At 37.0% G+C, this 26,622-nt stretch overlaps 1 protein-coding gene and 1 non-coding gene across 2 annotated transcripts; one reads left to right on the top strand and one right to left on the bottom strand.

Annotated features, from left to right (window-relative positions):
- Positions 1-592: 592 nt before the first annotated feature.
- On the top strand, positions 593-665 carry TRNAA-AGC (transfer RNA alanine (anticodon AGC)). The gene has a single exon. It is a non-coding gene; the product is annotated as a tRNA-Ala (tRNA).
- A 15,837-nt stretch (positions 666-16,502) lies between these two features.
- eIF3b (eukaryotic translation initiation factor 3 subunit b) lies at positions 16,503-25,265 on the bottom strand. The gene is made up of 10 exons (XM_028322567.1): positions 25,060-25,265; positions 24,536-24,851; positions 24,098-24,284; positions 22,959-23,185; positions 21,878-22,054; positions 20,352-20,931; positions 19,503-19,621; positions 18,630-18,783; positions 17,746-17,854; positions 16,503-16,819 (listed from the first exon to the last, which is right to left on the bottom strand). Exons 1-10 carry the CDS (start codon positions 25,184-25,186, stop codon positions 16,725-16,727), a joined length of 2,091 nt encoding a protein of 696 aa, XP_028178368.1. The 5' UTR covers positions 25,187-25,265; the 3' UTR covers positions 16,503-16,724.
- Between the last annotated feature and the right edge of the window lie 1,357 nt (positions 25,266-26,622).

Raw genomic sequence — 26,622 nt, 5'->3', positions numbered from 1 at the left:
TAAATTGTCAGAGCTGGCATACTATGAAAACTCTTTAAAAACTGGAAAATTTTGGAAATTGTCAAGCCATGTATTCATTAGGCAACATTTGTTGATAAACACTGTTTATAAACTGTTCATATACAATGTTTCATAATGTTTCATCATCTCTGTAAACGTAAACAGTTTATAAACAGTCCACAAACATAGGTGATGAAACATTGTTTATGATACATGTTGCCGTGCTCCCCACTATAAGTGGAGAGCAAGTGTGGACGGCCAAGTTTCAGGAACCTGTGTTTATGGTAAACTTGTTTCACACTAGTCATAAACAGTTCATCAACAAATGTTGCCTAAAGAATACATAGCTTTACTTTTGGCTCTTCTTTCTCAAAAGGTTGCTAATCCTTTTCCTACTTTAACCATATTATTTATTTATTTTAATACTGTTGGTGTCTATTTTTATTCTTAACCTTGGCACTCAGCAAGAAATTATCTGGTTTTTAGTGAACTTTTATTTAAATCAGTTTTGATTAGAAGGCTGATATTGCCGTGACCTCAGTTCATTAAACGCCGCACTAGTAGATACAGTAATTTCGCCAGCTCTCTCACCGGGGGCGTAGCTCAGATGGTAGAGCGCTCGCTTAGCATGCGAGAGGTACCGGGATCGATACCCGGCGCCTCCAATAAACAGGAATACGTGTAATGTTTTGGAGCATTATTTATTTTTTATTTTAACTACACTAATATTATAAAAAGGAAAGATTAAAAGGCTCCGAAAAGAACCGATTTAAAAAATTGTTTTATCATTAGAATCAAAATGTTTGTCAGCTGAACATCCTTCGTAATATTATAAATGCGAAAGTTTGTATGGATGTCTGGATGTCAACATGTTTGTTAGTCTTTCACACAAAAACTACTGAACGGATTTTGATGAAACTTTACAGTATTATTGTTTATTACTCAGAATAACATATAGGCTATAATTTTTTGACAATCTGTGACAAACTAAATTTCACGCGGGTGAAGCCGCGGGCAAAAGCTAGTTCAAATGTTCAAAAGAACTACGAAAATGTTTAACAAATTATTAGGTATTTCCTCTGCCATTTTCCGTAATTTGGCACTTTATTGACTGAAATCCTCCGAGCCAGCGTTCAGTGAATAAATTAATATTGCGTTTTTAAAGATAAGACAACTTTTTAATGATGGTACGAAGTTCGCCGGTACAGCTGGTTTTAAATACATCTCTTTGTCACACGTATCGTATTAAATAAGGTTTCTCCTGTAAGTTTACAAGCATTTTTCCGAGTTCCCGACTCCCTAGGGAACCCCGATACCTCACTTAATTACTTTTCGCCCCCGTCATTACGTCATCAACACACATGGCGTCACGGGAAGAGTCTGCGGTTTAATTTGTCGATTTTATTTTTGTTTTGGGTTTTGTTTATTTTGAAAGAAAGTGGAGAATTTGCGGTAAATTTGGTCAGAGACTGGAATAAGCTCGTAGATGTTCGTATAAACTGTAAACATTAGACATAATACCCTAACACCAACCAAGCCAAAGTTTCGAATCGAACCCAGGACTTCTGAAGTACCTATACTAGACCATAATACAAACCCTAACACCAACCAAGTCAAAATTGCGAATCGAACCCAGGACTACACACTACAGACCACAGAACCGATAGTAAGTAGGTAATGGAAAAAATCTTACAGTGGAAATGTAGTCAGAATCACTAATTAACAGAATCAGAATCTTTAGGTATTTGCGTAAAAACATGGTATATAAAGTTGTTACAGATTTTAGTAGGCACATTTTCGCCATTACAAATAGCATGCAAAATTACGTTTTTGTTTATCTTCTATGTTTTTGTTTACTGAATGTTGTATAAGGCGCCGTATCAAGTAAAAATGTCTATCAAAATTCGTTTGACATTATTAAACTTATCCAAGTACAAACCTTTGCAGCAAAAGATGCGACCTTCAAAGGTCAGTAATACCCTAATGCGTTTCGCTGTAACTGTAACTGAATTTCAGAGGGTACATTAGTGAGATCGAGTTTGACAGGCTCAGGCGAATACAGCTGACACCCACGTACGAACTGCAATGACATAAGATACGAATGTTGATTTAATAAATCTACATTAAAGTGATTATAGTAACACGTTAGTTACACGTGTTGAAAATTCGTGCTTAAAAAACCTGAAAACATTATGTCATTATTTTTCAATTCTTTTACATTTTCTAGTTGTGGGTTTTTGAGGGCTAGAATAAACAATGCCTTTAGATATATAAATAAATAACTAAGCAGCTGTGGGGTTATGTGGGCTAGAATACTAAACAACAAGAGAATTATAAAAAAAGTGCCTCACATTGCAAAATTTGAACTGGCAGGTACTTCCACTTATTATGTACTTGGTAAAATCATACAAACCTAACACTTACTAACTTTACCTCTAATTAACTAATACTTTAGAAAAACAAAAAGAACAAAGTCTTGTGTACATTTTACGGTTAAATCACCGACTACGACAGACAACTACTCATTATTTACTACGAATAGTAAAGTATTGTAATGTGGGGACCGGGAGTTGTCAATGAAAGTAGTTTATACTGTGCGATGCGAGTATATTGTGTGTGTCAGTTTACGCAGCAACGTCAAATATATAGCCTTAATTTATGTTAGTGTGAGGGTGGCGCATACACATACTACACCTCCCCCCTTTTTAAAAGAAAAAAATTGATTTACAATATTTTTTCAAATATTACATTTAGTTACAACAGTTTAAAACAAAACATCAAAATACATTAAAATCCGAAAAAAAAAATCTAATTTCAAATGATCTTAATTTTCATTACAAACCATAATTTTGTAAAAAGTAATTGAACATGAAAAAGTCTAAAAGACCACAAAATATTTTTTTTTTTACATTCATATTTTTAGAGAAAAAGAAATACATAAATGAGTTGACTAATTTAGAAAATTCCACATAAACTGATATTTGAATAGGATGATTTTTTGACTATCAAACATAAACATCTACACAGACAGAAAAACAGTTTTAAAGAATGACATTTTGTAAAGATGTTTCAAAATTAATTAAAAGAATTTCATTATTTCCAAATTAATAAAACGGTCAATATTTATATTTTTAAAGTAAATAATTGTTAGAAATACAGAGACTATGTGAAAATAATTTACATCACTTTTTAAATTCTCATTCAAATTTTACTTTACATAGTTTTACAGTTTACAGTTTTCTACAATTTTTTTTTTAAATAANTGTTACGGAGCCCTAATGTATGGATATCGCACAAGCAGCATTGCCCCCATTCACGGATTGCAACAGCCAGTAACCGAAAACGCTGACATCGCGCCTCGTGCCTCCATTGACGTCAATCACTGCATTGTGTTATTTTAATTAATATATTTTACATTCATTCTTGTACCTAGCATCGGTCGAGTCTCACTATTGTAATATTGTAACTCTGTAATAATTAAATTTATTAAATAAAATCATTTTTTTTACATCCTCCGTTGTGACCATATATTTTTCGGTAATAAATTGCATGTTTACTAACAAATCCAATTAAAATGAGTTCAAACGAGTGTGAACACTATTAAACATGTGTCAAGAAAGCAAAAACCTGAGAAAACTGTTCCTGAGCGTTTTTGTAGAGTTTTTAAAAGTGGGTATGCAGACATTGAGCGATGGAAATCACTTAGTTAATATTAATGCGTTGCAATCGAACTGCGTCACGTACATACATAATGTACTAGCTGTGCCCGCGACTTCGTACACGTGAAAACAGTTTGAATAACTATTTTCCGTTTTTGCAACATTTTTCTTTACTGCTCCGCCCCTATTGGCTGTATGGTGGGTGATGTTATGTAGCCTCAAAAATCGGACTAGTAGTTCCTGATATTAGCGCGTTCAAGTAAATAAACAATCAAACTCTTCAGCTTTATAATATTACTAGCTGACCCGGCGAACTTTGTTCCGCCTTAATGGCAATAAATAAGCAGACTTTTTTTTTATTTCGAACGGGATAAAAAGTATCCTATGTCCTTCTCCTGGCTCTAAACTACCTCCCTGACAATTTTCAGCTAAATCGGTTCAGCCGTTCTTGAGTTATAAGTGGAGTAACTAACACGACTTTCTTTTATATATATAGATTACTAGCTGACCCGGCGAACTTTGTTCCGCCTTAATGGCAATAAATAAGCAGACTTTTTTTTAATTTCGAACGGGATAAAAAGTATCCTATGTCCTTCTCCTGGCTCTAAACTACCTCCCTGATAATTTTCAGCTAAATCGATTCAGCCGTTCTTGAGTTATAAGTGGAGTAACTAACACGACTTCCTTTTATATATATAGATAGATGTATGGGACACAACAGACGTGCCACATTTTACCTTTTCGGAAGTTACGGCGACCACGTTTGAAACAAAAACGCAACGTGTTTTCAAGCACAAAAAGTCATCAAAACGATATGCATGTGGGCAAACGCAATCAATCTCGCAAAAAACATTATTAACCGCAGAAAAACATACTTAATGGTATCGTTTTCGATTCGATAAATCTGGATAAGAACGAGTCAGTGCAATAATGCTATTTTGTTTACAATTTAAATATCAAAAAGCATTAATATCACGAATCGCCATTATTTCAAAACTTTGGCAATATTGTACATGATTATGAAATAAATCAACTGTTAAGAGTTAGGTATCTCCATAAATAAATTTTAGAAAGATAAGCTACTCAAATTACTAGGTACAAAGTTTGGTGGCAACATTAATCAGCTTTATTTATTTGCAATTACCATGCTGTAATTTACCCTGGCCCTTCTTACATAAGGGTACTACGCAAAATCTTCGATACCCTAGGATTGCGAACTAAAATTCATAGAGCTTCGTACAGAGACACGGATTGTCGCAGGCATTTTGTTCAATGTTCACCGACCCATTGGATTGCTTAGAGCAGTGTTTTTCAACCTGTGGGTCGCGAAGCCTCTATTGGGGGGTCACGAGAGGTCGTAAAAACTATCTTAGTAAAAGTAAAGTTATAGAAAGAAAGAAAGAAAGAAAGAAAGAAAAAATGTTTATTCAGTATCATCGACAATACACTTACAATACTTATAGATATAGATTTATCCGAAATCTAATCATGCAAATGCATAAATGCTGTATTCGGTCCATATAACATCTTTGTATTATTATAAAATGCATGAAAAAAAGCGAACGGTCCGGGTCGCAAAATATATTTTCATACTAGGAGGGTCGTGTCATGAAAAAGGTTGAAAAACACTGGCTTAGAGGCAAAAATCGTCGGGCATTGAAGATTCAAGCAGCCTTGTGTACGAAGGGCCTTATGATGGCGACTCTCGCTTTCAGTAACATAATACGGTAACCGCAAACTTGTAATGAGGCAGATTACAGCTTGGCACAATTATAGGACAATACCCACACCTTGAGAATCTTTGTGATGTAATCCATGATCCTTAGACGTAGGTAAGTTTAGTAGTTTAGCTTGTTTGTTAAGTAGCATAGTTGGTAACGCTCATTGGTTGGTTAAATAAGGCTAAGAAAACCAGAAGCGATTAATTAACCAACTTAACTATAATCATACTTAATGGACCATTTTCCAAAAAAAGTAATCGTGTTAGATTTAGTAGAGAATCTAGAACATACATGAGGGCTATCGTTTTTATACTTAGCAGTTGGCACCACTGTGGAGTGTCAGGCAGGCTTTACAGTAGCGCCATCCTGGTGATTGCTAACTCGATAGTCTTCCTACTGCTTCATAACTCACCATTTGGCATCACTGTCTTATCCAATAGCGAGAGACAGGACCTTACCTACTCAACTATAGCGCCAACTAGTAAGCATTAAAACGATAGACCTCATTTGTTGAAACTTGTGTTTCCAGCAATCTTAATTCATAAGAGCGTCCTACATCGGTTCATTATCATCAGGCCTCCCCCAATGATTTCCACAATGGCCGGTTGGTGGCGGCCTGCATTTAGCGCCTTCCTGCTACCTTTATGAGGGCGTCGGTTCACTTTGTGGACGGACGTCCAACGCTGCGCTTTCCGGTAGGTACGTGGCCACACGTGGCCTCCACTCCAGAACCTTGCTGCCCCATCGACGGTCAGTTATGCATCGGCTAGTCAACAACAAAAATAGGTCGTGTGGCCATGTGCATAAGCCCGAAGGTTGGACTGAATACATAAGGTATTGACGCAAGGAATAATGTCTTATTTCGTAATATCATAATAGATTCAATATGTAAAGCGAGCCCAGTGTTGCGAACACTAACTCGTTCTGACCGAGATGAATTTGTATTGTGAAGTTTCATATTTGAAGATACGAACGAGCTGTATTGAAATAATGAAAATTTATTTATTTTATCTAGAATTTTACAACTTGTGCCGTGGTCGTAAAATTATAGAATAGGCAAAAGTGTAACAGATACATGGAACCATCTGGCAAGGTTGGGAAGTGTAAGCCAAATCTACAATATGCATCTTGTAAATTGTAGAAAGGCGCGTTGGGGACTAAATGATCTGATGATAAGGAGATAAGAGTAACTGGCATATAACGCTTCGTGGTATTAAGTGTTCCTTATGCTCCAGAATATTTTATAAGAATTTTTTAATGAAAATTTGGGGATGTAAATGTTGTTGTGTTTGTGTATAGTAGTACTTAGCTGTAGGTGCGAAGAATAATACCGGAGTTCCAGTCCGTACATTTATTTGCTACACACAACGGTAACAATTAGTCCCAACACTTATTTGTATAGCAAGAGAAGGAGAAAAAAACTAATAAAACACCTAAGAAGTTAGTAGTAGGTCAAAATTTAACAGGATTAAGGTACGATCTACTTCATCGAAGATAAAATACCAAATTACGAGTAAATGTACCCACCCATGTAAAGCAGGAAATATATAGAGAAGTGTAATAAAAAACTGTTTCAGTCGTTAATGAAGACAAATCTGGGGTCGGCGTGTGGGATAATGAAAAAGTGAGTTTCAGGCGCTACTCCGTCAAGCGGTTTCAATTTGCCCCGAAAATCCTCTATCTCTCTCTCCCTTACTCCCCTGTAGGTTACGGCATGAGTGAGAGAGATAAACATTAGTAGAGAGCGAAATATTTTTCCAGAATAGGTGCCAAAATCCCTGAGGTGCGAAGCTCTCGGAATAGCAGGTGAATTTTTGATGACATCTAACATAACACGAGGTGCGATGTAACGCCTCTTAAATGCGAACCTTTGAACTTAAATAATGTGCAAAATAATATTTGCACACTTAGGAATAAAGCCTAGATGGAGTCTTCATACAAGCATTTCATACAAGGCAAAAATCTTATGGCGTCTCATAAAATATCATTGCGTTGTAAAAATGTACATTAGAGACGATTATTCCGAAAGTGCTAATATGACCGTTATAAAAAAAGTTATTTATAAGACATTTAATTTTAAAAAATCTACGTATTGCGACGTTTCAAGTGAGAAAGAATGGTCCACTCGAGTTGCCTCATTTTTTTTTGCGCGTACTAAGTATCTTTCTAGGATTCTAGGCTTTATTAATCTATGTTTTCACATTAACAAACAATTTTGAATTCAAAACGGCAGCACTAATTAACCATGGCATCTTATGTATGGTAATAGGAGATATATTTTACCACAAAAATGTGTTTTCTAATGCTGTTGTACCTCGTATACCCCTATGATGATATTCATGACCTAAATGCAAGCGAGGATTACAAACTTTCACTCGTCACTAATAAAGAGAACATTTAATTTATTTACGTCCTATTACATGTATAAATACATATAAAACCGGCTTTTAGTGAATTAATTTAATACAAAATGATAGTTATTACACAAACAATGTACTTATACTGAACTAGTTTTAACCGCAATCATGCATTGCGTATATTTTAACTTGTTAGTACTTGAAAGTACATAATTTTGTCTAAAATAAACAGGTTATTATAGGTACTAGACGTACTTTAGGTATATTTAGGCTGAGTTACACCACCAAATGTTGACCGTAACTTTAACGATAATTGGTGTTTTTGTATGGAGTTTGACGGATTTTTTACGTTTGTTAAAAAAGTAAGATGGTGTAACTCAGCCTAAATAATTTTTGAAACAGGATAAAAGGCTAGGTATATACGTCATTCAGCATCAGCAGATAGTATTTATCACTGACAGATTTTTCATAATCTGCATCTGTGATTACCCCTTATAAACATAATATCTCACACAATCAATTTATCTCTTCGTATCTTGACCACATAAAATCACAGATCTTATCAACAACAACAGACAAACTGACTCTATCATATTACATAATATTTCAAATCGAATGTGTAGTGTCTAATCAGTTATGAGTCTTGCAAATCATCATGATTCGGTCTGCTATCATCATGATGGCAAGAATAATGATCGGTGAAATTATTTAAAAAAATCAGTAAATTGAAATTGATATAAGCCTGAAATGCGTTTTTTTTATTTACTATTTGTATTTATTTCAGTAAGCATAATCGTTCACGTCGGGCTCCGTATTCGGATCATGTCCGACACAATCTAGAAACGAACCCCGATCCCCTGGGTAAGCTGCAACCTGCAATGTAGACTGCTAGAAAACTACTTAGACGTAAAGTATTTCAATTGAGTAAGTTCTAACATCATTAAGGTTTAATAATTGCTGTTATAAAGAAAAACCACATGGATAATCTGATAGCGAGCAATCACGACCATTACAAACAAAAAGTAGAGTCTGTAACTTCTTAAGCCCACAAGATGTAAAACATATCGCCCCCAATAGATACTGCACTACCTAATGGATGCAGGACTCGGAGGCGAACTGTAAGGAAAACTGGCGATCACAATAGGCCGGTACCGGTCGCAGTGATACAGGGACTTCAAAGAACCAGAATAGCCGTAACACAAAAAAAAACTTCAAGACACATCCTACGCAAGTGTCGTTAAATCCCTTTTACAGCTTGCTGTCAACCAAGAACATAATGAAACCGCACTTTACAGTTTTGATATCTACAGACAATCTAAAGTGGTTCGAGGAAGTTCAAAAACTTGTTAACAAGGGAGGTGATCATCAGCACCCTCGAATGTAACTATCGATAAACTAATTTACGATGTTTGTCGACTGTTCCTTTGAACGTTTTCGTAGAACAGCTCTCATTGTCGTTGGTTTAATTTAAAAGATCCTAAGTGAAAAGGAGGCGTCTTAATTTTTTTCGTCTGTCGATGTTTGTTGACTGCTCGTTTCAACATTTTGGTTAGGTCTCATTATCATATTATTATTATAAAGGCAAAAGTTTGTGAGTTGTTCTTCCTCACCACGTCTAAATGGGTGGAGCGATTTCAATAGTATTGAATTAGCTTACAACCTGGATTAACACATACGCTACGTTTTGCTGCGGGAAAATCTGGCAGTTTCATTTCAAAGATCATAAGTAAAAGAAGGTGACTTTTTTTTAATCTGACTTTAGTAAAAAAAGATAACTAAGGTCCGTACCTACACGAAGAAGCTGAAAACACGATTCAAACTCAAACAAAAATTGATGCTTTTCTTTTACTTGGTTGAATTTCAAACATTTAAACCTAATCATATGACTGATATTGGGTCTAGTTTTGAACGTTGTTCTGTAATACGAATAAGAATAAGTTTTTATCCATTTATTGGAATTACAATAGTATGTTATTGACAGTAATATTGACCAAATCTCATTCCTAATTGCTACCGGAAGTACCAGACGTACGAGACAACAATCATTTATTACTGTCACTAAATAATAGCAATGGCTCTATTATCATTGTTTCGTTTGAATGCTTAAATATTTATAGGCTGGTCAATAATACTTTCATACAAAGCTGTATCTTTGGAACGAAGTTTATCCATTTATTATTTGATATTTTACTATTATTGGATAAAAATAAGTAGTTATTAGATATCTGTAGAGCCTCCTAAATGTAAATAAAATAAAATGTAGATCGTCTCCGAAATCTCTATTTTTGCGTCTCTACGTCCATTTTCACCTCAAATATATTCACCTGGCTTGAATATCTCCGTATACGCATTTCCATTTTTTTATGTAGAGAAAATCATTTTTAGGGCACTGTACATATTAGAGAAAGTGAGATCGATTCAAAATCAAAGCATTTTTCAGTAGAAAACTGAATTCTATTCGGTGATTTATGTAGTAAAAACGTGCTCTGGCCCTTAATGATGCATGGATAATTATTATATCGGTAACATAATTGACTCATTTTTAAGCTAAATTTAATTTATTTTATTTATATTTTTTACATAAATATGTACCCTACCATCAGTTGTTAAGATGTAGGTACTTGCCTATTCCACAGTTTATAGAAAAATACGTTACTTATTTAGAATTAGGTATACTATACTTTTAAGCCTAAGTATGTAGCATTAGAATAAGGCTTTTTGATTAACATTGATGTCCTCACTCTACTATACTTAATCAGGTCGATACTGCTATTAGCTTCTAATGAAAATAAATTCCTTCGGTGGACGGCTGCGGCACACTTACTCGTGACGGATAGACACAACCTACTATTTTCTTTTTAATTAAACTTGCCTTCCACTTTATAAAATACACTGCTGCTCACTAAAGTGCAATAAAAAAAATTAAGTCATTCAATGACAATATCGATTAAAGAATGCACCCTCAACACCTGAAAAAACTTACTACCTAAATACGAGAACAATAAAAATGTCCACTTACCCTCAGAACGTAAATTCGTTATCCTTTAAAACAAAGAAATAAAACAACAAAAACAAAACAGAACTATTTTTTATCTGTCAAAACACTAAAAACTCAAATCCAACCTCTTTTCACGCGCGGCACAGAGCGAACCTCAAACTTGGACGTTCGAACGAGTAATTTAAATTAGTTCGTAATTTGAAAACGCGCGGGAAATCGTCTTCGGGCGTGCGTTCGAAGACTCGAGGCTGACTGAAGGGCGTCGTGAATGGACGAACGGAGCGTCGCGACGCTGCGGTCATGCGCGCTCGTCGCTTCACTGAATATTTTCAGCTTTTTCGTAATTTTGCGCGAAAACGAAAATGTTTCGTGTTTAAGTGCACGCGCTCAGGGACCTGTTTGAAGAGCAAAGAAACTTTTTCATAAAATTTGTGTGGAAATAATTAAAGGCGAGTTATAAAGTAGAGTGTTATCGGGCCTAGTAACTTTAAAACTAATGCTCTCCCGCCTTATCTTCAAGCAGTAATCAATGATATTAGTTGTTTTTATATAATATCATTGAGTAACATGAATTTTGTGTCAAATTATTAAAGCAACTCAAATTAAGCCATTTAATTATAAATGATAGGCTGTGAAAACTGCGGTAAATTAACTAAATAAATAAGTTTTTGAAAAGTAAACGACTTTAATTAAAGTTTAAAAAGTTTTACTTTACTTTAGGCAAAACAGGTTTATCGTCGTTGTCTTATTTCAAAGACTGGATAGATAAATGAGATTATTATCTACGATGCTAATCCTTACCTAGAGTCGATCATTGTCTTGAGAATTTCAAACTAAAAATGTTTGGCACTTTAGGTCGCATAACAGATACGTCTTTGTAACAGAACTCATTACGTAGCAATTCGTAGTTGCCTATCGTAGCTACGACAGTGTAAGGCAAGAAACATGGTCAATTTTACGGCGTGCGGCGTAACACCTATGTATTCTACTTACGCTACGCTGTGAGCACAGAAAATAAATCAATGATGATCAGCCCTTAAAATAATTATAATTAGATTCGAGTTATTAAAAACACCTAAACAAACAAATTAATAATTCATACAGAATCCAGCCAGAATCCAGTGAACAGGAAAAATCTAGAAAGTTTCATTATTTTAGTAGAAGCCCCTGAATAAATAATTATGTAAGTTCTAGACTTGGGTCCGAAGTAGGTAGATACTTCTTTTTTATTTTCGATTTAAAGCCGGTCTTCACTGAATCACTGATGTGGGAGCGGTGTGGAAGCGCTTGAAAGAAATATCATCATTTCAGCCATAGGACGTCCACTGCTGAACATAGGCCTCCCCCAATGACTTCCACATCGCACGGTTGGTAGCGGCCTGCATCCAGCGCCTTCCTGCTACCTTTATCAGGTCGTTGGTCCACCTTGTGGGTGGACGTCTCATGTTGCGTTTTCCGGTGCGCGGCCTCCATTCCAGAACCTTGCTGCCCCATCGGCCGTCAGTTCTGCGTACTATTTGCCCTGCCCATAATTATGAAAGAAATATGATTATAGGTAAATATTCTTTATCGCACCGCACCGTGATCTCTATCTGTAGGTATTGACCTTTACGTAATGTCGGTTTACAATTTAAAAACGTGGACAACTTAAAAATCGTTAACAAAATTCGTTTACGATGCGAGATCGTGATCGCGAAACAAATAACTTTAAGCGACTATCAAATCTACGAAAGTAAATAAATGACATTCTTGAATTACTTAGGTGTACTTAGGACTTACTTTAGGCCTTCATTTATGTACCTAGATGTAATAGTTAAAATTTTTGTGGCGTTAGATGTCGACTCTCGATCAACATTTTTAAATAACTTGAATATAGGTATCGCAAATGGTGAGAGCAGTCGCCCGGCAAGCGAAAGGACGTGGGTTCAACTTCCACCATAGGCGATTCGTTTTTTTTTTTTTTCAAATTATTTAATTTTTTTTTTATCTACAACGAGGAAGCTATTGGCCTATATCTCACCAATTTATCTCACTTATGATATGCTGTCAACATTATGTAATAGGCATCAATTACCTATGTCAAATTGGAATTCGTAATTGCCTCACAGCTCACAGCATCCCCAAAATTAGGCGATTTCGAAACAAATGTTTTGCCTAGTTTTCTTGCAAGCCTAAGGGCTATATTTCACCGGGACACCATGACGGCGCAACCAGTCGCCGCTACCAACAAAATGTATGCGCAAAGCTCTATACTATACTCCTAAGGATTGCGAACGATCGTTTTCGATTCGCATCGATCGAATCGTGATTTGATTCGATCGATGCGAATCGAAAACGATCGTTCCCTACGTTGTCTACAAGGACTGATTAGAGAAAGTGAATCATCGATAATAACACTATCAATAAACCTCGATGAAGATGCTATAATACGAGTATAGAATTGAGTCGGGGTTTCGTAACACGGTAGATAAGCACAAAACGACTGTACAAAGAATGTTCCTGTGGATAAGGCCCGCAAAGGAAATACAGGATTATCCACGCCACCTTGAAAGATTACGCACTAGATTATCCATATCGGAGAAAGTTTGTAAGCAGGAAAACCGCCCACGATATACGACAACGTTGGTAGGATGGGAAAAAAATGGATCCTACACTACAGGCTGACTTTGAAATCGTTGGCATCCTTTTAAAATAAGACTACTCATGATCATGATACATGTAACTACGTACATTCCCCAAATGTGAGACAAATCCAATGAGTTAAAATTTCAATATGTATTTAAAATCTTGTACAGACGACAGCACATCAATTTTAATATGCGTCTTATTTCGATGTAATAAGTGTTATTTTGCAAAAAAAACATGTATAGCTTGATGTGTACAATGGTTCTAAACTCTTTAAGATCACACTAATACAAATAATTAGTACCTAAAGATGATGACAAAAAATCTCATTGGAATTGTGTCATGTTTGGGGAATGCATTATGTATCATGAGTAGTCTTAAATTAAAAGGATGCCAACGATTTCAAAGTCACCCTGTAAAGGGCCCTTACACACATCGCGTTTTTTTTCAGGCGCTGTCGAAGCATGTTTCTCGAGCCGCGCGTTTGCCGCAATGGAGCTGAAATGACGCGTTTATTGATGGTTTACCGGCGCTTTTCGAATCGCGCAATATTGAGATAAGAGATCATACATTCTCTTCACAATTCCACATACAGACGCGCGTTTACTTAGGCAAAAAGACGACCAGTCTAAAGCGGCTTGGTTGCGATAACATCGATCGAGTACGGCGCCTGAAAATTACGTGGTGTGTGCATGGGGGGGGGGGGCACGAGGGAATTATTTTCGCCGACATTTTCTGCTCATATTCGGATCGGATTCAGTGGTCATAGTCCGACTCTAAAATGCATCGGTTAATCTCGCTTTACCTATTATCTTTCATCTCCCTTTTTTTTTGTCCCAGGAAAATGGCTTGTGCATACTTAACAGTGTTAACACCCCAGGAGGCAGCAGGTTATGAGGGGCTCGAAACCACTAAAACCTGGGGTGTTCCCTCTGCCGCATAGTGGTCGGCGCCTTGGGTACTAGACGACCAAGGACGCCTTCCGCGGACGTCCCGCCCTACACAGCGGGACCTCAACGTGGCCGCGTGGGGCCGATGGGATTAGCCGGAACCACGGGGCCAATCCCATCAGACGGCGGTGGTGACCTGTGCAATGCAGGAGAGGGCACCCCCGCGCATCCAACCTGCTGGCCACATCTCTCATCCCACTTTTCCTCATCTTAAATATTATTTTTTGTACTAATCAGAAAACACTAACTTCGCGGTTGAAATATGCATGCTTCTTGTACTAATCATATTAAATTGATATGTTTCAAACGTATTATGGCTTTTAATACCTGTTTTTGATATTTATTTATTCGTATTTTTTTATTGTTATTGATGATGGTATGAAATAAACTTATGAATATTATACTGGGGATTTGAATAAACCTGTGTAAATAATATGCAGTAACATGGTTGCGTTTGCTTGGAATGCATGAGGCAGCTTTTTAACAAATTTTTGGGTTTGCTGGTCTCTTGTCTAAAATTAGTAGGTTACTGCAGAAGACATTTTATTTAAAAATAATAATTTAATAAACACGTTTATACCATTACAAATTAGGGCTTATTCCACTATTCCCTGTTTACAATCCCCGTCAAGTTTACTATAATACTATTAAGTTAAAAATAAAATAAACATTTATGGGACTTCCCTTTTGTACCCTTTGCACCACCGGACTGCACCACTGGTGGTGCAAAGGGTATTTTTTAATCCCTTTTGCACCACCAATAGTGCCGCCCTACCATTAACTGTAAAACAATTATCTACATTAATCATATAATATCTATATATATAAAAGAAAGTCGTGTTAGTTACTTCGCTTATAACTCAAGAACGGCTGAACCGATTTAGCTGAAAATTGTCAGGGAGGTAGTTTAGAGCCAGGAGAAGGACATAGGATACTTTTTATCCCGTTCGAAATAAAAAAAAAGTCTGCTTATTTATTGCCATTAAGGCGGAACAAAGTTCGCCGGGCCAGCTAGTTAATATTATAAAGAGGAAAGATTTGATTGTTTGTTTGTACTGAATAGGCTCCGAAACTACTGGACAGATTTGACAACATAACATAAAAATTAATAACAACCATTCATACCTACATACAACGAATAATTCCTAAAGTACCAGGGCAACATAATCATAAAGGAGCTATATCAAATTCTTCTTGGTTGATCCGAGAAATAAACATGTATCATAAAATAGCTCCTTTATGGTTATGTTGCCCTGGTACTTTATTCGTTGTATGTAGGATGTAGGCCCGGGGTATCGTGGGTCTGATGAAGTGAAATGTTTATAGGCTCAAATCAACATAACATAAAAATTAATAGCAACCATTCATACCACATACAACGAATAATATTCCTAAAGTACCAGGGCAACATAATCATAAAGGAGCTTTATCAAATTCTTCTTGGTTGACCCGAGAAATAAACATGTATCATAAAATAGCTCCTTTATGGTTATGTTGCCCTGGTACTTTATTCGTTGTATGTAGGATGTAGGCCCGGGGTATCGTGGGTCTGAAGTGAAATGTACTGCACTTACACACACACAAATTAAAACTTTTAGGTAGGTTTTGATTTATTTATAACAATTAAATTATTAAGTATTTTACAGTCTACTACTAGTTTTACAGTCGATGGTAGCACAGCACTATTTGTTGGTGGTGCAAGAGGGATTTAAAAATACCCTTTGCACCACCCCAGTGGTGCAGGCCGGTGGTGCAAAGGGTACAAAAGGACTAATATAACGGGGATCAATGAACTTTTATTTCATTATTCCCCATTATAAGCTCCATCTGGCGTTAACAGGGATTAGTGAACAAAAAGTTCACTAATCCCCGTTGACGGGGATTGTCAACGGGGAATAGTGGAATAAGCCCTAATTTGTAATGGTATAAACGTGTTTATTAAATTATTATTTTTAAATAAAATGTCTTCTGCAGTAACCTACTAATTTTAGACAAGAGACCAGCAAACCCAAAAATTTGTTAAAAAGCTGCCTCATGCATTCCAAGCAAACGCAACCATGTTACTGCATATTATTTACACAGGTTTATTCAAATCCCCAGTATAATATTCATAAGTTTATTTCATACCATCATCAATAACAATAAAAAAATACGAATAAATAAATATCAAAAACAGGTATTAAAAGCCATAATACGTTTGAAACATATCAATTTAATATGATTTCTATAAACATTACCTATTTTATAATTTATAAATGGGAGTCTTAGTGACATAATGCTTATAAAATGTTTTGTGACGGGATGAAGGTACAAAAAAACTTTGTTGTAATCTGTCTGTTTATTAAAATGGTTGCTCCGGTACAAGCGATGTCAGGCCGGGCGCGCCGACCTGGGACGTTGGCGCGGAATGGCGACTACTCGATGACAGTTTGTTCCTCTTTCACGAAAAATTCTACAACCTCCTCCACTGTATTCACTTGGTCGGTGTCGAGACCGTCCGTATCCACATCTAGAAAAAACAATTGAATATTAGTTACAGATTTTTTTTTTTCATTTAGAATACTAGGCAAAATAGGTACGTAAAGATCAAGTGGCATGAATGACATATTGTGGATTGAAGTTCCACTATGTCAATTCGACTGATAAACATGAAAATCGAAGTCGAATCTTAGGGGTACTTTTAGGACTTCGATTCATATTGCCTTTAGGTGATCCTTAACTTTAAGGGCTTGTAGGTGTATTGAAATCACAAAGTTCACTTTGCAATCAAAGATTTACTACAATCTCGCCTGAGGCGGCGAGTCGGTTTTATTTGTTTGCAAGATTACCAGAAGGGCTTTTTCAAATAAAATGTTTTGAGTCGACTGTCAGTTGTCTGTTTGCAACAGGACCGCAAAAGGAAAATATGAAAATCATCAAATTAATTTTCAATGTAGGTAGCGCCTGCGCACACTGGGCGACAGTCGCGGCGACTAGACGCCTATTCTTGTCGTCGCGACATTGTGCGCAGTCGCTTAAATTGAAAATTTAATCTGAAAAAGCTGTAATAAAGCAGGGATGTTATGGATATCCGTAACCGTAATAGAAACTTTCGGATTCTTACTTTCTTTTCTTTCTTTTCAGCCAAATGACGTCCACTGCTGGACAAAGGCCTCCCCCAAGGTTTTCCACAATGCACGGTCCTGCGCTGCCCGCATCCAGGCTCTTCCCGCGACCTTTACCAGATCGTCGGTCCACCTAGTAGGAGGCCTGCCCACGCTACGTCTTCCAGCCCGTGGAACTTTCGGATATCCGAAACAAAAAAATATCCGTAACCGTAACTGAAACCGGTATAATATATTCCTATATCCTTAACCGTATCCATAACCGAAGCTACATATCCATAACATCCCTATAATAAAGTATGTCACCAATATTATCTTTGTATATACTCACAGTTCCTGAGCTCAAGACGGCGCGGCTTCTGCTCGGCCCACTCCAGCGCCTTCGCCTCGCGGTACTCCACGTGTTTCTTCATCTGCTCCGTGCGCTTCGCCACTAGTTCCTGTGGGATGATACGGGATTAACAAGAGTCCTGATCCGAACGTGTGTGGGGTGGAGGGGATTAACAAGAGCTCTGATCCGAACATGTTGTGAATATCTCTCTCATTAATATCAGGCCATAAGTTTCCAAGAGCATGACATTAATTTAACAGAGGCAAGTGGAGCAATTCGCCTGCACTGCTCACACTGGTCAGACAACTTGGTAGGCTGACTTTACAGCCCCGATTGCCAAGCATCAGGGGGTAACAACTCAGACGCGCTGATTAGTACCTACTGGCGCAAGTGGCAGGGCCATTGGCGTATCTGATATGTAATGATATCATATAGCTCATATTTAGTACACTAACATCTCTCGTCTTCGAAAAATCCTGAGGGTCCACTAGACCATTCTGGTGGTCCCCCGCTATACACCACTACATTTTTATCACCGAAAAAAATTTTGGGTAATGAGTTATTGATACTGATCCTATTTATGCAAAAAAAAAATATATTTTTTTAACTTTTTTTATAAAAATGTAGTGGTGTATGTATACCCAATTTATGGATTTATGGAGGGGGGAGTTGCCCCGGGTATAGATGACCCACGCTGAACTGTCCCGCCAAACTCAATGACAGGGGGGCGCTACTATCGTTCAACTTTATGGTTTCCAACATGGCAAAAATCGGAACTAGCGATCCGGTATTGACGGTGGCGCCCCACTGTCAATGTCATGCATAGGACAGTTCAGTATTTTGGAACAATATCAACCCATGCTACGCCGCCACTGAAGACATACCTTGCTAGCCTTGCTGCTTCGCATGCGGTCCTTGGACTCGAACTGCGAGTAGTACTTCTTGAGGTTCTTCTTGATCTCCTTCTGCTGCTTCTCGGAGAGCAGCGTGGGCGGGCGCGGCCGCCAGTGGAACTGGGCGAAGCCCTCTTTCATTACCCTGGAAGGAAGAACCAAGTTATTAATAAAGTGTGAGTAGTGATAGACCTGGCCCTCTAGAACTAGATCATTGGTTCCCAAAGTTCGTTCGTTCGTTCGTTTCAGCCAAATGACGTCCACTGCTGGACAAAGGCCTCCCCCAAGGTTTTCCACAATGAACGGTCCTGCGCTGCCCGCATCCAGGCTCTTCCCGCGACCTTTACCAGATCGTCGGTCCACCTAGTAGGAGGCCTGCCCACGCTACGTTTTCCAGCCCGTGGTCGCCACTCGAGAGGTTCCCAAAGTGGGGTTCCCAAAATATTATACATATTTCGAGACAAGTCAATAGGTATTTAGAAGCCACTGATCTTCATCTTCACATAACATGACTTCGTTTGTTAACTAAGGTCCAATTATTATTTTTTTTATCCACAACGAGGAAGCTCTTGGCCTGTATCTCACCTGATGGTAAGTGATGATCAGGCCGAAGGTGGAAGCGAGCTTCACCCGGCTTTTGCTTACATAGGCATGCATTTTTATTTCAATTAATATTGGGATTAATCCTGGACTTCACTAGGCTAAGTTGCATCAGCTTAACTTTAACGGTAACTATAACTTTTGACGTAGTTAAAGTAAGCTTGAAAGCAGTTATTTACTTATTAGTGAAATACATTCTTTAGCTCACCAGATATTTAACAGTACAGCAACTAATGAATAGTGATAAGTTTTTTACACACTGACCTCCTAATGATCTTGCCCTGGAACGACCAGATGTAGTAGCCGCAGTCCATCTTGCACTTGAGCGACGACACGCCCGTCACCACGTAGCGCCCCGTCGGGTCCCACTCGATGCCAGACATCTACAAGCACAAAAATTACGTGAAACGGCCATTCAAATACTTCGCGCCCTTTCGCGTCTAGCGTTACACTCCCCAATAATTCTAAAATACATCTTTTTTTAAAAGGCACTTCATTATGGTCTTAAAAACTTAATTTTAAATTACTTCACTGGCTAGTATTACAAAATCTATGGGAGTCTCGTTTTGACAGTTTTAAAAAGTAGTGGTGGCAAATACCCTACTCTGCGATCAGTTTATGTGCTTCTGTAACCGTCCAGTATTCAATTATACTGTAATTATGTGATATAATATGCTGCATTAAAAGACGTGCAACCTTCTAAACGCGGTGTTCCGCATTTATTATTCTACATAAGTTATATGTATAGCAGACCGAGGCAAGTGGCACTTATTGATCACTCCAAAATTTAATCCCTTCACAGAGCGAAGTAACTCTATAGAAAAAAATGCCGGATTGACCTTTCGAAATCACAACTGTTGCGAAATTAAAAAAATTCCTGCGCATTTCTAAAGCTTCTATTCGCGACTTCAAAATCCGCGTGCCAAATAATATCGACCGATAGACCGATTGTTATAGAGGTCTAAGTTGAAACGAGATTACATTTTATTGCATAGGATGCAAAAAATTGAAATTTTCTTCCGATTGTTATAGAGGTCTAAGTTGAAACGAGATTACATTTTATTGCATAGGATGCAAAAAATTGAAATTTTCCAACATTTAATCTATACGCACCTGATAATGATTCGCAACATTCATGATAGTGAAATCGTTAGTGTCCAAGAACTCCAAAGCACCACCGGTCAAGCCAAGATGTGCCAGCACGATGAACTGTCCAGACGGAGACCAGAACAAATGGTTGAATGGTTTCCTCTCGAACTTCTTCAACAGTGTAGGCGCCTGCCCAGTATTGACTTGGTAGAAACTTATACAAATATTCGCTGGATCACCGTGTATAATCGAGAACTTAGACCCAACTGGCTCCCAAGCGAAAGCCTGAATCGGTTCCTTAATTTCTACTGAATCCACCGGGATCTCCTTCTCTCTCATGTGGAATATTTCGAAGTTATAATACATTCCAGAGTATTTAATGTCATTTTTGTCCTTTTTCACTTTGGAGTATCGGTCGACTTTCACACAGAGGTAGTCTCCGCTCTTCTGCCAGTGTATTTTACAGTCAGCGACGGAGAACAAGTTCTTTGAGCGTATTTCTGTGCGGTTGGGCAGTTCGAGAAGCGTTACTCGGGCCGGGACATCCTTGTCTTCCGCTACCCAGTACGCTAAGATGTTATCCGTGGGAGACCAGCTGAAATCCCTGCAAAAGACAGAAGTAATTTGTTATAGATTTCAGCAGTAATAGGTGACACAGCTTTACAAAAAATTGTGAGTATAACCAGGCCTGTTCATCTCCGCGAGTTTACATTGAAAACAAAATACGCACGATGGCCCACCTACAGGACACTGTNCCACCTACAGGATACTATTCGACAAGGCCTCACATACGAGCGAACATTGACTCACGCACGCGTATTCTTGTGTATGATGGAAGAAAATAAAGAAAATGGTGTACTAAATACTGTGCAGTATTTAACTGCCTAAATAATAATAAAAACACAGAATGTACTTTTTTAAGTTGCCTCAAGACACTGGGAGGTAAATAAGTAGTTAATATTATTCATGATAATTCATGCTAAATCATGTATTTCCTCCGCCATTTTCCGCAGTTTGGCACCTCACGTCACATCATTTTACCGAAGTCAGCCCTATAGCTTCGGCGCAGTGCCGATCACTGACGTTTGTCAACAAAATGGTGCTTGACTCTTGAGACAGGCTAAATTACACCATATTGTTAATGACATTGAGCATACATTTGTTTAAATACCTTCGCGAAGTAAAACTTCTGTACGTAGTACTTATTATTATTCTGTGGTATAACCTACACATAACAATTTGTGTGTAAATTAGCATCTTTTGTGTCAATGACTCAAATTCTTCGTAAACTAAGTTCAAGGTCAAACAAACACTCATGATAATAATATTTGTCAGGCCTTTATGAACAGTAATTGGTTACTAGATGTTTTTTCGGACGGATTACTTCATGTTTTTTCTAAGAAACATTAGTTTAAGTAGCTATAACATTGGCATACTCTTCATTGAACTATCCTTTATTTGATCCATTTATCTTTTGATTTTTTACTGCTGATTACACCTATGGGAAAAGTTATGTTTCTACTAAGCATATTATACAGACTGATATTTACCTAATTCCAGGTATTTTGATGGACTTCTTGTCAAGCAGCCCGAACCCTGGCGTCTCATAGACCGAGAGCATATCTTGGCCGAGTCGCGCGAAGAACCGGTCGTCCTTGCTCCAGCGGAATATCGGCCACGTGACGTACTCGTCAGGCGGAGGGAAGCTACGTTTCTCTTGGCCCGTCCTGTTGACAATAAATATGGCATTAATAATAATAAATAAATAAAAAGCTTTTATTTCCACAAGTTTACAAATTACAATTTATAAATTAAGTTAGAAACATCTGTCCGTTCACTCTTGTCACTCCATTTCTTCCTGTCCTAGGATAGGTCGAGCCAATTTGATTAAATACTAGCTTTCCACCCGCGGCTTCGAGCGCGTGGACTACATTATCTACATATTTTACGGAATCCTATTTTTTTCCAAAATAAAATTTAGCCTATGTTACTCGTGGATAATGTAGCTTTCGAATGGTGAAAGAATTTTTAAAAACGGTCCAGTCGTTTTTGAGCCTATTCATTACAAAATTTTCCTCTTTATAATATTAGTGTAGATGGCATTAAAGATAAATAATTATGCGCTTAGAACTCCTCATCAAACTCATTCAAGTCCTGGTTGAAATAGGTAAGTTTACTAGTAAGAAGCTTGATAACATTAGGATTGCTTAATTTGGGACTAGAAGCGTAGTGTAAAATGTCCAAGGATATAATTTTATTAAATGACAGTGACATCAACTCACACTGGTACTAATATGAATGAAACTCAAGGCTTGATGAACCCCATTATTGTTATCCACATTGTCTTAACTGACTGTTTTTGCAGACGATACACTTACTATAATGAAAAAGTAGGCTTGAAAGAAGCTATTAAGTTGTTCTGCCTCATTATGTAAAACCCCCATGATAGCGCAAAAAGCACGCACATGTACGTCATCCGTTAAGTGTAAAAATGTAAAAAACTATTCTTAAATTATGTAAGTTACTGTAACTGTAGACTGTAGCCAATAAAAGTGAGATTCCCAATGTTTCTGTAACGTTAAAGTAGCAAGATGACTGAACAAATACTGAATATGGCAACATAATACATACCTAATATCCCAAATAATTAATTTCTTATCGTCCCCTCGATCGCCACTAGGCGAGAAGGTGACGATGTAGTTTTCACACGGTGAGAACGAAATGAATCTCGCTTCAGGGTGGAAGAACTTCTGGAATTGGGAGAACTTCGGACCGGCCCAGAGCGCCACGCCCCGCCAATGGAACGTGGCTAAGTAGGTGCCTAGTGGTGACCATACTGCGTAGGTTTCTGTCCAGTTCTGTAATAGAAAATTTTTATTTTGTTTTATTCAGAAAACAAACAGCTTACAAATACATAAATTGCATAGATACAGTGTACTTTACTTGTACAGTGTAGTTTACTTTGATTAGCGTTGATATCAAATGTAATCTTTTACTTATGAAAGTACGCTCCTAAAGGGCTTTTGTTGAGAAGAAGCAGCGCAGAATCAGTTGCTATTTTTAGCCTCTTTTCAAAAACAAGTGTTCTAATATTCTATAACAAAATTCATAATTTTTGGGCAGCCCTATCTATAATGTTTTCTGTCTTCTGGTATTCAACAAACTATTAAAGTAACTTGCAAGACTGTTCCACTAAACAGGATAATAATATTGTTAACAGTTTATACACATATTCACTTATAAGGATAAAGTTAAGAAACACTGCTCATGAGCTTATCTTTACTACATTATTTGCATTTTTTTTAACCAAATACTTCAACTGTTATCCTTTGCCAATCATAATGGAATCACATACTAAAGTCGTACTAGTTTACTTTCACAAGATTCATTGATATTCATCCTTTCACCAAGAACGTTCAACTCTGTAGATAGTAGATACTAACTACATTTCCAAACAATGTAATTTATTTGCAAATAAAAATGTTGTTTACTTCTATACAATATTGTCAAGTTGAATGTTTTGGATTATGTGGTCATTTGTAGAATAACTGACTCTGCAACCTACAAATATTTGTTATAGAGGACATAAAGACTGCAGTAAACAGATATTCACTCATTATCATTCACTAGGTAATTAATTTTAAATTTGAATGTTCTTTATAACCTTCAAGCAAGATTCATTTACTCTCAATGCATGAAATAGAATAAAATTTGGAACAAAATAAGTCTGTAACCAAAATAGTATTTAACTATAGACCAGATTAACTTACCGGCCTTTCTTGCAACGAAATAGGTTCCGGCAGAGCATTCTGCCAAACCTGCAGCGCAACCCCTGTTCCAATGCCAACCAGGAACTGGTCATACGCATCGGGATCCATAAGGTACCATTGTAGATCCGACTGGACCTTGAACGGTTGGGGCTGTGGTGGCTCCCATTCTTTGGGAATTTCTGAGTACCTTCAAGTAAGTAATAAGAAGAGAATGATAGTACAGTCAGTGAAAACATTGTAGGTAAATGTTTAGTATAAATAGACTGCAACATCTAGTTTTATGAGCTGTCTAGTTGCCAATAATGTTTCAAACTAATTACTGAGAAATATCATACAAACAATAATTGTTTTAATCAGAAAGTGACTAGGAATATCTAAACTACTGATTGATAAGATATTTAGCATTGTAGTATCCAAAAACATGAGTAAATTACTTACTTTTTGAAATCCGTGAACAAATTCACTAAAAATGTATGCTGCTTATCTAATTTACAATTATTTGTAGCCTTCACAGCCTCCGCAGTGTTCTGGGAGTTGCTATACTCCAAGAAAATGTAACCTGTGGTGAGCCCAGTCTCCGTGGTAGGGTAATATTCGTTGACGATCTTGCCAAATTTGCTAAAGATCTTGTTTATGACACTTTGCAGCTTTTCCAGCCGCTCGGGTCCGACCTGCGGGCACCCATCCACCACGATCACATTCTCGTAACCATCAGATTCCTTAGGTTTCTGCTCTAAAAGGTCGGCCAACAATTCTGCAACGTCAAAGTTAGGTTATGTTTTATAACCCAAAAGAACCACTCACAAATCGAAACCAAAAAAAATAATACACTTCACAATTACTTATTTAACAGCACTTCATCACAAGAAACTGTTAAAAATAGCCACAACATGAATGGGAAGCCAGAAAATGCGTGGATGACGCATATGGCCGGCCCAACCTCCAGCGCAGAAATTGCCTACCTTCGTCAGTAATGTCGTCGACAAAACCTTCCGGATCGTCAAAGTCTGGCTCCTCATCATAATTCTGCTCTTCATTATCACTCTGGGGTGCTTGATTCACTTTCTCATCGCCTTTTTTCCGAGCCATTTTGACGTTAAAACGTGTGTTACCGGAAGACACGCCATTAGTGGACTAAAACCATAGAGTGACAAGCACTCTTGCCTTTTTTTTTCACTTTCACTTTGACGCTTGATGCGTTTTATTTCTTTTAATTAATACATTCTGTAGCAATAAAAAATATATTTAATTAATAAATAAATTAAACTACTTAAATTCTTAAAACATGTTTTATCTAGTAAATATATTATCTAAGATATTTTTGTAGATAGTACAAAATCATGTTGAATAAAACATAAAACCATAGACAATTGATTGTTAACAAATTAGCGCGAAATCGTGTTTATAATACTTTTGAAACTTCCACAAGTTATGGAGGCAGACCTTTTTACCAAAGATTACGGTACTACATACTTACCACGTTTTTACTTTTAAGTTTTCATATTCATTTAATCACTTCGCAATGTTACAGAAGTTACAACAATAAAGGGTAGTACAAGATTTCAAAACATTAATTAAAACTTTAGAATTTTGTTGTGTGCAGTCGATATCTTTACCATTAAATTTAATATTGATCAACAAACAAATTACCTACTCTGATAGTTTAAACTACCTAAGTATTTTGCGATACTCATCATCAATTTATTTTCCAATATTCCTGTGAAACGAATCGTTCAAAACTCTTCATATTTAATTTGTAACTGAATTGGTACCTATTTGTGAAGGCGCTGATTCTCAAACCGAGGAATGATATTATTGTACCTACTCGGAACAGTAAATTCAGTAACCAAATCAATGGCAGTGTATGGTGTAAATAAATATTTTACCTATCAAAATATCAAATCTCTAAACCTTGAAGAAAACGAATTGATGGAACTTTAGGTATGCTTAGTTATCATAATACATATTTTATTATTTTTTCCCCCTTTAACGATTACATCTTAGCTACCTGCAAGGTATTTTTTAATAAGTATAGTTAGGTTTTTTCTGCTACATTAACTTAGTAGTTAAGTCTACATTTATTTAACTAATTACTTTTCGCATCGTAACTAATCTCGTATACTGCTTACAACAAACAAACTTACAAAAAATGTGAATAAATCTCTACCGATCCACGAATGACACCCATACACGTGACGGGTCAGTGCACACGAAAATTGAGGTCGACCGACACTGCATGTGTTGCATCGTTGCATGCCTATTCGTAGCGTGGCTCAGTAAAAGTCGACAGACCACTCTTATCTTGCAGATAGCTTGTAATATACTGCTTTTACTACTGGGGGATTATAATGAAGATTACAGTTTGCTACTGAAAAGATATTTGTAGTTGAAATAAGAGAGATTTTCCAACAAAAATTGATAGTTATAAGGCGCTGCACACGTAACTAAATCGTGAAGGTATGCTAGATTTAAAAGTACTTTAAATGTCGAAACGCAAACACTACTTTTAGGCAAATAATTAGCGC

This window comes from Ostrinia furnacalis, unplaced genomic scaffold (assembly GCF_004193835.3).
Source record: "Ostrinia furnacalis isolate ACB-3 unplaced genomic scaffold, ASM419383v2 OfSCF0465, whole genome shotgun sequence".
NCBI classification, from domain to species: Eukaryota; Metazoa; Arthropoda; class Insecta; order Lepidoptera; family Crambidae; genus Ostrinia; species Ostrinia furnacalis.
This window is presented reverse-complemented; position numbering and strand designations above follow the sequence as displayed.

Bases quoted from the DNA above. Each gene is read 5' to 3' on its own strand.
- eIF3b (XM_028322567.1), bottom strand. From the start codon at position 25,186: ATGGCTCGGAAAAAAGGCGATGAGAAAGTGAATCAAGCACCCCAGAGT. The intron at 18,784-19,502 runs GTCAGTGTGTAA...TCTTCCTTCCAG, and splicing joins CAGGGCAAGATCATTAGGAG to GGTAATGAAAGAGGGCTTCG. The intron at 16,820-17,745 runs GTGAGTATATAC...TGTTTTTTCTAG, and splicing joins CCGTCTTGAGCTCAGGAACT to ATGTGGATACGGACGGTCTC.